Raw genomic sequence first — 15130 nt, forward strand, 5'->3', positions numbered from 1 at the left:
TATGTAGTGTTATTTGATTTAGTATATAAACTTTTGTTTTAAATTGTCTTATTTTAGTTTTACTACTGATGACGGTCACTGTATATGTGACCGAAATATCTGGTATTTTTGTGAATTTCTATCATCACTGTCTGTTAAAAGGATTTTATCCCTATTTGAACTTTTATTTATCGTCATGGAAAGGCAGTGTGGTCTCCGAAATTATCTACCTGAATTTTAATGACAAGAATCGCTAAGAAATTTTTATTTGGGTATAATATAGGGTAATTACATGCATATGTTTATAAATTCAGCTAGAGACTATCCTTGCAATCCAAATCTGAATATGTGAGGGTTTTATATCCGTCAACTTCCCTGGAAATGGCTCGTGGATCACCATATTGTGTGGCACTCTTCCGTTCACAATTTCTGGCAACAAAGCTTCCATATAAAATTTATGGAGCTCTGGAAACATTTTGTGATGCCAGAAATTTTTGTTGTGGTTAATGTTTTCAACGTGGATATCTCTTTTGCCGAAGTACACAACGTAAAATCCCAGATCGAGGCTGCAACATTCTAGCTGCATGTGAATTTTATGAAAATAGTTATGGTTCCTCTTTAAATGGACGCTTCTTTTAATGTCAAGGAAAACATATTTATTTCTCTTAAGTCGGATGGTGGACTGGACCACCCTTCAAGTTGAGCCCTCTCCTGTTCCTTTTTCTGCCCATAATTAGCCCTTCAACTATCTTAGAATTTAACTAAGTAACAACTTAGTGATTCAACAGATATAAAGAATTGTAATAATCAAACAATAGTATCCATTCAAGTTCAATAAATCGAATCCAATTTATGCTTGTGGGTCGTAATTCATAATTTAATAGGGTTATACGAAGTGCACAATATCACAGTAGCTTGTCTTTCACTTGCCGAAGTTTACTTAATACTAAGTAAAAAATAAAAAATGTAAAAGAAAACATATATACAATGCCTAACTATGACATAACTTTGACCTAATCGCTTCTATAAGACACTGAAATATATTTACCTTTTTTCGGCTAGTCTGCCAATCAAGGCGGGTGAGAGCGCAGAAATTCCCAAAGCGGCAAGATCAGTCCAATGATAAGTCCTTTGAACGGGTTTCATTATTTTTCCATCAGGTAGACTAGAATATTTTCAGGGACTGACCTTTCCTGTACTTAAATTAGACAATTCTGGTCCGATTATTAGAAAAAACAGAATTCATACTTCCTGACGATGTCACCCTCATCAAAACTGAATATCTCTATATCAGACACAAATTGAAAAAAATAAAACGGTTCTTCTAAAGTATCTGGGAAATTTGGTGTCGCCTTTTAATTTTCTCTAGTTTATTTAAATCTATTATTTAAGTTCTACAAGTTTTATCAAGGCCGCCACCATAATTCTAAATATCTTGAACACACAAACTTAAAACGTTTATAATGGACGAGATAGGGCAAGTTTCTATCGTACCACATCTCTTTAAACTAAAGTATTTAAACTAGAGAGAATAGAAACCACCGTAAACTGGAGTAGGGATGATACCACCGATAAACACCATAAACCACCATAAACAAGAGTAGGGATGACACCACCGATGCCTTGTAAAATCAAGAACTTAACTTGAAATTTACTGAAAGCAATTTTTATTTCATGCTATGGGTTTTTATTTTTCATTAAATTAAACAACAAACTTCATGATATGAAAGTAAAGATCAACATCAAAACTTGAATAGAATAGAAATTTCTCTACATATGAGGTGGGCTTCCCCCTTTTGAACCCATGGCTTTTTAAGGCTAAAGTTTTATAGTCGTTTAAAAACACTTTTTATTCCACATTGAAAACCGTTTGGTTTCAGCGGTAAATTGTTAAGAATTTGGAAAAAAATAAACTTTAGCGTAAAAGTGGTTGGTTTAGGAGGAACATCCTGCCTCATATACCGTATAACTTTATTGTGTTTTAATTTGCTTATGTCGCTCTTGACCTTAATTTCAGAAAACTTCTTTTTTGATTCTGATCATTTTTATAGTATACCCAGGGTTAATATCAAGACGAAGAGGGGCACCACCCCTCAAACCCGACTCATTAAATCATATTCGACTGTTGTAGAGCAATTTTTAAAAAGAAGCTCATTTTCAAGAGCTCATTGCTCATGCAATGTGTCAGAAACTCAATAGGGTAATAAGTTGACGCTTTCAAGGTGTGTTAAGGAGATACTGAGCTGAATTAAAAGGCAGTCTGAAAATCAGATTATCGAAAGGAGCTTTGGCAATATCTCAGAAGTGGCTAAAGTTGAGAATTTCAAAAGTTCTGGGCATGCTGAGGGGAATATTGAGTTAAATCAATGATACTTCATGCATTCATATTGTCCAAAAGAATGCATCTGCAGAATCCCAATAGCCTGTGAGGATACTTAGTTGAAACTTTTAGGGAAGGTTAAAACACATAAAACCTCTATGTGGATCGAGGTTTCAAAAAAATAAGTCTTGAGCATTTTAGGAACAGCTAAGAGAATTTTTTCAAAACTTTTAGGGAATACTTTGGAGTGTATTGAATCTACAATATCAAAGAAACAGCTAAGGGTATTAAATTAAAACTAAAGAGAGTGTCGGGGAGGAAGGGAGGGGGTTATGAGCAAATTCAATAATTATATCACTGTAGGTCCAGGTTGTCAAAAGGGCTTAGCTGCAATATCTTAGGAATGGATAAGGGTATTTACTTGGAACTTTTAAGAAGTGATGAGGGGCATACTGGGGGAGAGTAGCAATCTAAATCAAATAGACCCATTTTGATTCAGGTTGTCAGAATGTCTTAATTGTAATATCTTAAAAGGGTGTGTTGATTGCTCTTCAACGTCACTATATGCATACAGGTTGTCAAAAGGGCATAAATGAAAAATCTCTGGAACACCAAAGAACATTAATCTGTTATTTTCAGAAAATGATGAAAGGGGCCATAAAGGGGGTCAAGATCATTTCATTCCAGAAGAAAATTAAGCAAGTTTTCAATGTATTTATTTGAATAATATTCTCCCTACCCATCCATTCGAAGGTACATAGCAAAACTATGACTGACATTTGTTCCAAAATTTTACCTGAAAATATAAATTTCAAGCCAAAATCAATTCATATTTAGAAAAACCATTCAATTCAATTTTAAGTAACAAATAAATGCCAATTAAAAATTATAGAAACTGCTTTTTAAGACGTGCCCTATAAAGCAGTATTTTAAAGCAAAGTACAGCTTTGGAAACTGAACTAAATTTAAAGTAAAAAAATAAAAAAAAATAGCAAAGACGATTATAAATAATAATAAATTACAATTTAATTTAAGTTCGAGCAGACCTTACTGTAAATGAGCTGTCAATACTATCAATATAAAGCAGTAAACATTAATATATCATCGCTATCAATGAAATAACAAGTAGTAGCTAAGCATACAGTTAACAAATTCCCACAGATGCCATGGGCGACAGAAAAATGCCTGGTGCTGTTGACGGCAAGCAGGCAAATAGAGCAGGAATTATCACAAACAGAATAAGGAATAGCACCATTTATGCCTTATGAACAAAGATGAAAATAAAAAAAATATGAAAGAATAATCAATGACAAACCCTCAAGAGCGGTATTAACTTTTTTTCTAAAATTATTTGATGAAAGAGCTCCAAATCAACATGCTTTCAGAAATATTCTGGCTTAAGGCAGTCCGATGATTCAAATTTTCAGCAGAAGATTATTATGAGATGACAAAACTACTGTAGAAGAAACATTTAAATTTATTCATCAGCGCTTTAACATATTCGTATTTGAAGAAATTTTCTAAATTTCAGGAAAGAGCTACAAATTAAGAAGTTGTCGGCAACAAGCTTGTTTAAGAGTGCAATTACTCCAAGTGCAAGTAGAAGACCATCATTAAACCCATCGATGATGACTTCCAGCGTTAATGATCTCGTAAGTGTTGAACCTTTTTTTTTCATATTTTAGTCACTCAATGGAAGTACAAGGTTGTACAATTGTTACATATTTAATAATACTTTTTGACAAATTTCAATATAAAACAAAAATTTCAATTAATTTTTATTTTTAAATAACAATAAAATTCTTCTTAACTATATCAAACTGAAATTTAATCAATGAAATAACCTATTAATAATGTATAACAAAATATTTCATAATTTATCTAAAAATTAATTTTATTTATACATTATGCAAATTTAATTGATACATTTAATTAAACACGTTTAAACAGTTCTAAATAATTATATCTTTTAACTTATTTAATATGTATTTTTACATTATGCATTATATTTAATTATGAATATTATTACATAGGCCCACACTATGCTATTTAAGTTAAATATTCAGTTCGATTGATTATTAAAAATGTAACTATATTTGATGATAAAAAAATATATAAATAGTAGTAATGCATTCTATATTCATAAGATAACAGTTTTAGTTGTCGTAAACTATTAAAATTAGAGGTTTTGATTAATTACTAATTTGGGTTTTAATGCTTACTCGTAATATCAAACAATTATTGTTATACTAAATGTTTTTTTGCTCTCTAAACATAAGAGAGGAGAACTTAAAATACATAAATGATGTATATATGCAGGCCAAAATATAAAACAAGAACATAAAAAGTAAATATGAAACAAATATAAAACAATATTTTAAAACAAGGAATGACAAAATTTGGTTCATAACCTCCAGATATTCACCTCTTTTTAGGTTTTCAACCCTCTTATAACAAACAATAAATTAATTTCACCAAAAATTGAAAATCGTTGAATGTAGAAGAAAATATTTTGAATTCAATAAGTTTAACATACCCGCCGAAATATATTGCAAAAGGAAATGTATATAGTTTGGAATAAAGTAGTGAATTGTTTTCAAAAGAGGGGGACATGTAACCTTGGTGATAATTCCAGTGTATCAAAGAATACTATATACATCCATATTGTCAAAAGGACCCGTTTACAATGTGTCAGGAACAGTTAAAAGTAATAAGTAAGAAGTTTCATGAAATACCGAAAGGCAGGCTTTTCCGACATCGGCACCATCTGACTATCTGCAAAAAAAGAATACACACGTAGAAAACATACTAGTTTGGATAACATAACATACAAATAATACAGGACACAGATAATAGCAAACAAATAATCAGTGGCTCAATAAAACTTTAAGGTTAGACTTGACGTTTGTTTCTAGCCCATAGGGGTATACCTAAGATTAACTTTGAAAAAAGAAAGAAAATAAAAACCGTATATTTTTTCTTCATCGATAGTAAACATATTCTAAAATGGAGTCAAAGCGAGGATATGAGGCATGGTAAAACCGTTCTAGACACAGGTAAGAATACGCCTTCTATAGCAGGCTTCGCAATGGAATAGCATGCCAAACGCATTTCTAAGTTTCTCACATAGATGTGTGATGAGGAGTGTCCTCGTAGGTTTCAGACTATCTCCTAGTGGAAGACCAAGATGCTTAATGCAACTAAATAATGAAATATTCGGGTTTGCTAAATGTTTGGAGTCAACATGACTGTTTGGTAGACTATTTACAGTCTACCGAAAGCAAGAACTTTACTCTTTGACGCATTACAATCGAAACCAATTTTCTCATATTCTCTACTAAGCATATAAAAATTTTTCTCATATTTTTCTCAATAGATGATATGGCATATAAATTTTCTAAAACTCTAAGCATATAAATTTTTCTCAATAGATGATATGGTTTAACTTAGATTCAAAGTATCACCGGCGTAATTCAGCATAGAAAGCTCCAATCCTCAAAAAATAAATCAAAAAATAAATCTTTTAATATATTTTGGGTTCAATGACACTATTTTTATGCAAGGGGGCGAAATTACCCCACCCTGGTGGATTCCTTTCCAAACTCTTATTTTAAGAACTTTCAGAGCTACACATAATCTAACATATGTATTTTAAGCAATCACACAACTGAGCAATAAAGATTTCACTGTTGCGCACTATAGAGTCAGTGAAAATGTAGACCAAGTTAAAAGAACGAGAAAAATCATGTGCCACAAGAACGAAGAACTCAAGACTACTCTCTGTATTAATCAGAGCATCAGTATGCAGGTAGTGCATCTGCTCCTGGCTATAACCTTTCTTAAAACCAAACCAATTGTTCGGAGAAAAAACAGCCTTATTTACACCCTTTATCACTAATAACTCCAACAACTTGCTAAGAACAGAAGAAACGGTTATAGGCCTATCAGAGCAGCGCTGCCACCTCTCTTTATCTTCCGGATTTATATATGCCGGCTCTCTTTATAAGAGGAGTCAGTGCACCAATACAGAGAGATTTTCGAACAATACCAGAGATGAAAACAGCTTAGAAAAATAGTTGTAGGGGCTTTAGAAGCTTGGAATTAGAATACGGTAAATGAAAACCGCATAACTTTAGAGGTATGCGAGCAACTTTATTGGAACTTGAGAGAGAACTTTTTCGAAAGGGAATTCAGAGGCCGACAATCCGAAACTGATATCTGATTCAGCACTGACCAGACTGTCTACTGGTAGAGATTCATAATGGTATTCTAACACAGAATCGGCTGAAGAAAATTTGGTTGTGATGTAATTGGTAAGATCACTATCATTTGGTGGCTCTCAGGCAATCCTTCGGGCCTTTTCCCTCCTACGAACCTCCAGGTCTTATTTAGCTTACTTCCAAGATGTCACTCTCGTGGTGTATAATTTCAGCTTTATGATTGGTGAGACACTTTGCAAAGCTAAACTTAGTATACAACCTTACGTCCATAAAAGTACTAGATTTTAGCTGGTCAAAATTATTCCATGTCTAGTGCCAAAATTTAGAAGATTTACCGCTTGTTTGTAAGGCCAGATTAAGTGACCAGTCAGTTATTTCTTGCTCCAGACGTATTTTGTGTAAAGGAACGGTGCATCACTTGGTGCAAAGCATTGCCTGTGTTATTCCACTACAGTAAATGTTGATTAAAAACGGTTTCCTTGGTTCTAGAACCTCTGAAGATTGCTGCAGCAGTAGAAAGGAAATCTTACTTTTTCCAAATATAGCATCGACCTCTGCTTTACATGCATTCACATAAATTTTCTTCTAGTCACATTTAAAATACCACATCTGTTATTTTGTTGTTGTTTTTTCATTTAGAAAGGAAACACTATTAGTAACGGAACAGGTTGAGAAAGGTAAATGATCGGATACTGAAACGCTAAAGTCAACAGAGTCACACCATTCGAAATCACACCTTTCGCAGTCACACCATTCGAACAGAGCATTAAATTAAGATAGCTTTTAGTACCCTTACTTTTAACTTTTAGATTCGATGTGGTCATGGTTTTATCATTAACATTCTGGCCATGGGACACTTAATAATGTAGCATGGGTAGTCTGACAACTTACAGAGAGGACAAATTACTGTACTATTACGGCGTTTATCTTTTATGTTCGCATGGTTATCAGCACAACGACAACACCGAATAAGAAAACTCGAATAGTAATACCAAGGCACCTGAGACCAACACGGCTACGCACGGTCCTCCTCTATACCAATCTATTAATATCTATCTATTTTATCCAGTAAACAGAAAACCATACAACTACTATTAACAACAACTCCCTGCAGCACCAGGCCACATGAGACCAACACAGCTACGCACGATGCTCCGCTATCTCAATCTATTAAAAGCCCCCCCCCCATCTTTCCACCCTCCCAACAAGTTTCCACTTTCCTTACGAAATCCTCCCACCCGATTCAGGGACGACCTGGTTTTGTTTGGCTATAGACGGTTGACCGACAAAGAAAATCTTTGGCAATCTGTCATATTTCATCCAAAAAATGTATTCTAGGGATTTCAACCCTTTTCTAATTATAGCCCTTGAAATTGGGAATTAATAACATTTTTTCCCGGCTTACTATTTTAGATACGGTCAGTCATTCGGGTAGCCAAAGCAATCCATAAACTTTTTCTTTGGCAAACCTCTAGCAAATCCTCCCCGTCTTTCGGATTACACACGCTTCAAAACAATACTTCATCCCTGTCATTTTAGCTTCTTATATTTTATTACCTTGTTTGGAAGGTATAACCCTCTAGTTAGGCATGAAGATGTATGGAATTCACGTGATGTTAAGATAGCTAAACTTTTTGATTACGTCATTACAACCTGAAAATTGGCTGGAACGATACAAGATAGTAGGGTATATGAGAGTGCTGTTATTGATGTTAAAAGTAAAGAACAACATCTAGTAGTGTATTACCTGCTTACTTACTTTTGGCAGGAACCAGATAAAAAACTTTCCTGCCCGGCACCAATGGACTTTAAAATCACATCCGACGATCACTTCGATCCGTCGGCTGCAGTTGCCCCAGGGATCTTCAGCCAGCCTGCGTCCCACCTTCTCAAATGCCTACGGAAGCCTCCCCATGGCTCATGATGCTCTTTGAATTTATACTAAACATTTCCATCTGTCCTCCCCGACGTCGTCTTTAGGATGGTAAAGGCTCACAGATAAGGACGTTTTGACATATCTTACCTTTGGGGCGGCGTAAGGTGTGGCTCGGAAGTTTGAGGACACGTCTATTGATGATAGAGGAAACCTCATGAGCCTGGCCACAGTGGCTTCTTATATCGCCATTGTAAACTCTAGACCATCTGCTGATTCACAGTATATAGCAAAGGCAGTGGTGATCAAACGCATCCAGAGCTCTAGCTTCTACAATCTTGAGCGACCATGTCTTGCAGGCCTACAGTAGCACAGCTCGCATGGATGCTATGTAGACTCTAACTTAGGTATTTTTGGGATGTCATGTCTGCCCAATAGCACCTTTTGCAGACTGGTAAAGACTCCCCAAGCTTTTGGTATCCGGGCAGAAATGTCTTTATCAGCTCAACCATCCGGTGTTAAAGTACACTCAAGGTACTTGAGCTTTTGGACGTTTTTAACTGATTTGTCTTACATGAAGATTTGATATGGGTCAGAATAGTTGACGGCCATTTTCAGTCTTGGAACTGGTAATGATAAGCCCAATGCGCTTTGGATTTGTAATCCAAATGGTCTTGCGCCAATGGTCTTGTAAGTCGTCGGCTGTGCTTTCCGGTAATGCAAAATCGTCTACAAAATCCAATTCTATCAGGGCAATCCTGTTTCCCCGAAGGCCAGTTGACCAAAGACAGCTCTATGTGGTTTCTCAGGGCATTATTCATTATCCAGCTATCGCGTAGTTGAATAATGTGGGTGATAGGGGGCATCCCCGCTTGAAACCAGACTTGACTCTAAACTTGGCATTATCGTTACTCGATATGTGGACACAGGTCTCGGTATCCATGTATCCGCTTCAGAGTATGTCAATGAGGTTCCCTGGCTGCATCTTCAGACAAAATCTTCCATAGTTCTTCTCTGACAAAGGAATTGAAAGCAGAAGTGAAGTCAATGAAAGTGATGAGCAATGGTAGGTAATACCTGTTGTACTGCTGCTGGATGAGGCGCATCATGAGTATTTGCACCGGACAGCCCTCCCGGGTCTGAAACCTGCCTTTTCAGGACGCATTAGCTTGTCATGCACATCTTTAAATCTATTCAAGAGAATGGCGCAGAATATTTTCATTGCATGGTCAATTAAGGAAATGCCTCTATAGTATCCGCAGACCGTCTTTCCCCCTTTTTTGTATACTGGAACGAGGACTGATACTTTCCGGTCTTTTTGGAAAGCCTTTGTTCTCAGAACCTGTGCAAACAGGTCCGTTAGGCAGCATAATAGATTTGGTGAAGCCTTGCACATTTCAGTAGGAATCCCACCCTCTCCTTGTGTCTTGGTACTCTTTATGCACTTAAGCACTTTTAGTTTTTCTGCAATACTCAGTGGGTCCACATTTATATCATAAGATTCCCTAGCGGTACCCGAGAAAGGTAGATCACATGAGGCTTCGAAGGGGCTCAGTAGCTTAGAGAAGTGTTCTCGCCAGCGTTCCAATTGTCCTTCTTCGGATTTGATTATTTCCCCGCACTTGCCTTTCAGCGTATCAGATGTTGAAGGAGCTTTTCCCCTTGCTTCTTGTAGCAATTTAAACACTTTCCTGCTATTATGATTTTTGGACGCATGTTCGAGATCATTTTCAATATTTGACAAGTACTGTTCTTGATCCTGTTTGACTAATGGTTTAACTGCTTTCTGGGCTGCTTTAAAGGGTTGTTTTGCACCACCAACAATGGGGCGTCTGTTTTTAACTAGTTATATGGTACGGTTAGAAATCTAGATAGGTTTTTTTCCCGTTGGTGTGGGCAAGGACTTTTTTGGCTAAGTAATGTATACCAGCTTTCATCTGTACCCATTCTAGGTCAACGTAGACAATCGGTTCAGGACTTCAAATCGGCTATTGAGCTTTACCTCAAACTCAGTTTTGGTTTCAGGACCATTTAATTTAGACACGTCGAAGCGGTTGGCTCTTTTCTGTTGCCATTGTCTGTTTAGACAATGACCTACTCTACACACAAGTAGTCAGTGATCAGGCCCGGTTAAAGACCGAAAATCAGCTCCTCTATATACTCTGGCATCTAAGCGGGAGCTTCTCCATCACCTGGTCACTAGAAAGTGATCAATCTGAGCTGCCGTCGTTCAATCGCCATTTAACAAGATGCAGTTTCTTGTAGCACAGAGATTAAAGAGAAAAAGAGTGCTAGTAGCCCAGAGATTGTTGTGTCTGGCTAGCTGAAGAAGCCTTTCTTCATTAATGCATCAGTCACCAACAGTTTAACGCCCAATTACTGTGGCTGCATCAGGGCCTGCTCTGCCAAGTTGATTGTTCCAATCTCTGGCGATGAAAAGTATGTCTCGACTCAGTGTCCTGTCGATAGTTCTTGGGAGGTGGTAATAGAAGCTAGCAATATTAGTGAAAATTCTTTGTTTTTAAGAAAAAATAAGAAGGGCTTGTACAAGAATTATATGAGTGACAGATCACATGAAAATAAAAGGTACGTAAAGAGAAAATGGAGAAAGCAATAAAATAGAAATTGAGAGGTGTGAAGTGTAGGCCATGGATAAGATTTCTGAAGGTCTGGAAGATGCAGCCAGACAGCATAATAGTGAAATATTTTTCTGGTATGCAGAGCCGTCATTAGGGGGAGGGGGCAATTAGGGGGACTAAGCTGCCCCCCAATAATCTGGAGAAAAAATATTATTTAGCCCATGCCCCTTAACCATCTGGATATGGACCCCCTTTTTCCCCCTCCCCCCAAAAAAAGGCTGCTCCTGCTACGTCTCTGCTGGTATGTTAATAAATTTATTGGGAATAGTCAATCTGGACGTGTCTCAGTTAAAGATATGAGCCTTTCTCCTATCTTTCACTATTTAAAGACAGGGCTATTATTAGTGATAAGGAAAGAGTTAAAGAGAGGTAGAAAAAGAGTTTTGAGAGTGTGGCAAACCGTGATAGAGTTACAGAAAAAGATATAGAAAAGAATGAAAAAGTTTGAGACATGGCCCGCCTATGACAGCACTAAAAGTGCTAAAAAATAATAAGGCCCCAAAAGCTGACAGTGTGTTAAATGTTGAAGGGGATTGAAACTAGGTCAAAAGATACAATATATGTCTAAATTGTAAAAAGACTCGCTCATACAATATACAGAAACCAGGGGCATAGCTCCAGAATTTTATTGGGCAACAAGAGGGGTCCACATCCAAAGAGTCAAGGAGCATGGGCTATACAGTTCTTTCAATACAGTTCCTAATATCCTTCAAATTATTAGGGGGATAGCTGCCCCTCCCCAAACAAAGCCACTGACAGGAAGAGCAAACTCTATAACATTGAAAATTTCATGGCTTGTTTTCAGAGAGGGTGGACAAAATCAAAAGACAATTTGTCTATCCAGGTTGTCTCAAGGGCAAATGTTCAATATCTCAGGAGTGACTGTGGGTTTTGAGCTATAAATTTCCAGGAATGCCAAGGAAGGCTTTGGACCAAATAAAAGAATTGAAAATACTTAGGTATCTTTAAGAGTATTAGAGGGTATCACCCAGCCTCCGGTTTGTGGGATGTCATTATGTTTTAAGTTTGACTTTAATATTCATTATATTTTGTGTTTATTTTGGGTCTCACTTAAATATTGATACTAATTTCTCATTGTTTTAACCTTTATTATTACTTGACCTTATTTCAGCTGTTTTTGGTTACAATAGTACCAATTTAAAAAATTTTGGGGGAAGGAGCGGGGGACAAAATCCGTTTTTACGGAACATAGAGGGGACGTTTCTAATGTTTTCAAATTAAAAAAATCAACAAAAACACCAAAAAGAGATTCTTTTTGATATTCAGGATGAGCAAAGGTGAGTAAAAAAATTTAGAGGGTGTATGATCCCTAACCCCAATGATTCACTGCTTTGTTTAAATGTTTTAATATAGATCTATATCTCTGAACATATTTTTGCTCTATATGCTTTCCGAAACAAAATGCCAACAATATACCCATCACAAAATTTGGGTATATTGTTACACCAAAAAGAGATGCTTTCTGATATTCAGTATGGGGAAAGGGGAGTACAACAAAATTAGAGGGTGTATGATCCCTAACCCTAATGATTGCACTGCTTTGTTTAAATGTTTTAATATAGATCTATATATTTCTCTGAACATTTTTTTTTCTCTATATGCTTTCCAAAACGAAATGCCAAGAATATACCCATCATAAAGTTTGGGTATATTGTTACACCAAAAAGAGATGCTTTTTTATATTCAGGATGGGGAAAGGGGAGTAATAAAATCTAGAGGGTATATGATCCCTAACCCCAATGATTCCACTGCTTTGTTTAAATGTTTTGATATAGGTGTTCTATATGCCAAAGAAAAGTGTCCTCTGAACACCTTTTTTTCTCTGTATGCTTTCCAAAATAAAATGCCAACAATATACCCTTCACAAAGTTTGGCGTACTCCGTAGAAAAGTCTATTTACCAACCTATTTTATTATTTTGAGACTCATACAAAATTCAAATTTAATATTAAACGTAAAATTTAAGTATAAAAATATTTGGATTAAAATGTACGCATAAATTTTACTGAATCAAATATGTGTTTAAATATCACATATGTATCAACAAGGTGACTATTATTGTTGCAATCTAAATTGCTTTCATCAACACACTACTGAAAATTTAGCAAGACCAGAGGAAAAGTGAAGGAGGAGGTAGACCCCTTGTAAAAGAGCCACTCCAACGCGTATTATATACATAGCTTGATTTTGCTTTAAAACGATGTGTCAAGGATTTTGCAGGGAAACGATTAGTAGGCAGTGGGCACGGTTTTAATTGTAAACGAATTGTCGCGCTTATTTGAGATATTATAATATTGTATAATTTAAATATGTTCTTGGTCTTTGAAGGATGGCTTTCTCTTGACTTATCTCACGGTCACATTTATTTGCCCAATATATTTTAAAAATTTGTTAATAGGTTTATAATCTATCTTTTAGAATCAGTCAACTATAGACCTGATTAATGAAATCGCAGCTCGCCCACGTGCAAGAACTTTGACCAATGAACTACAGCAAAGACCAGCTCACCATATGTCGAATTCAACACTCACGACTATCAGCTGCAACAGCTGTCCAGATCTACAAGAAGAGACTGCTGGAAGGCATTCAGTCAGTGGACTATCTACATTCAGAGATGATGGAGGAAGGCGTGGAAGTGTGTTTTCGCTTTCAAGTGCAAGAGCGGCAAATGATTTTTTTAACAAACAGGTTTTCTATCTTGAACAAAGAGAAGCCGGCAAATACATTGACAGAAAAGCAAGAATATATTTTCCATTGTTGTTTGGCTTATTCAATATTTTCTACTGGATTTGGGTTTTTGCGTTGTAAAAATATTCCAAGAAATTGGTTATTATTTAGTAGTTTAGCAATACATTCTGCTAAGTCATTAAGTAAACTATCTTTAATAAAAGGCTTGATTTTGGAAAAGATCTAATTATTGCTAGGGCAATTACAGTATCTCTTTTTTTCTAATACGACAATTAAACCTAATTCTTACTTCATATTACAAAGTCAACTTCCATAATGTTTCTGTGAAAACACTATAACTTATGATTTCGTTTTGTTGGCAGGTATTAGCCTCAAAAGTCACTCTGTTTTATTCTTCTTTATCTTCACAAGCTAGGAGGTCCATACACATAAGTCTGTTCTTTAAACTTTTTGAATATCTGGTTCTGACACTGGTCCCGATTTGAAGTTTAACCAACTAATTTACGATCATGCGCAATCAAAGATAACGCTCTAGCGTTGTTTATACTAAAAGTCCTGGCTGTTAAAAGGGCACATTACCAACATCTAGCAAACGGTAGAGGATTTTAAGTTGAATCTTTCAGACCATATTGAAGAGGATGTTGAAAAGTGACTGGAGAGCAACTAAAACCCTCCCTCCAATTGGGATTCCACCAACTCAATACTTATCCAAATTTTGAGATAGCTTAAGTTTTCAGAATTTTAAAGAGGTCGTATAAACTATTCCTACTAAGACAATTTGACACCTAAGACCCTTCTGGTTATACTTTGCAAATTACACAATTTGTTCATGGTTTCCATATATGACTTACTATCGGGAAATAAGAGAATAGTTGATCCTGAGTGGGTCCAGAAACGGTAATGGCGTTAAAGGAATACTTGAGGGAATTTTCAAATGGATGTTAAATTACACCATAAAGAAACTATGCGCGTCCAGGTTGTCAAAAGGAGGTACCTTCGATATCTCAAGAACAGCTGAAGGTATTATTTCGAAAACTTGTGGGCAGGTTTAGAATGATGTTAGGGAGTAATCGGAAAGCAACCAGTCCCCTCCCTTTCGCTGTTTTGAGATTTTACTAGTCCTCTAAAGGTTGATTAAAATTGTGATGGATTGTGTACATATAGGATTAGTCATTGAGAAATGGGGGAACATTTGGTCCTGAATGAGTCCATAAAGGCTAAGGGTATTAAAGAGAAACATCAGAGTATGTTCAACCAAATAAAAAAAATCTCTACACATCGAAGTTATCAAAAGAACATATTCTTGGTATTTTTAGAAAGGCTAAGGGTATTAACTTGGAACTTTTAAGGCTACAACTACTTTTACACACTACTTTCTACATCTGCAGCTT

General features: G+C 35.9%; 1 protein-coding gene across 1 annotated transcript in view; it reads left to right on the forward strand.

Annotated features, from left to right (window-relative positions):
* The window catches only part of LOC148939197 (pH-sensitive chloride channel 2-like), a 79534-nt gene extending 65582 nt beyond the window's left edge, over positions 1 to 13952 (forward strand). Inside the window, exons 8-9 of the mRNA XM_089106649.1 lie at positions 3831 to 3951; positions 13470 to 13952. Coding sequence (XP_088962775.1) covers positions 3831 to 3951; positions 13470 to 13859 — 511 coding nt within the window. The 3' untranslated portion in view covers positions 13860 to 13952. The remainder of the gene's footprint in view (positions 1 to 3830; positions 3952 to 13469) is intronic.
* The last annotated feature ends 1178 nt before the right edge of the window (positions 13953 to 15130 follow it).

The sequence above is a fragment of the Artemia sp. Qi Xiang Cuo genome, chromosome 21 (genome assembly GCF_049724085.1).
Source record: "Artemia sp. Qi Xiang Cuo chromosome 21, ASM4972408v1, whole genome shotgun sequence".
Classification (NCBI taxonomy): domain Eukaryota; kingdom Metazoa; phylum Arthropoda; class Branchiopoda; order Anostraca; family Artemiidae; genus Artemia; species Artemia sp. Qi Xiang Cuo.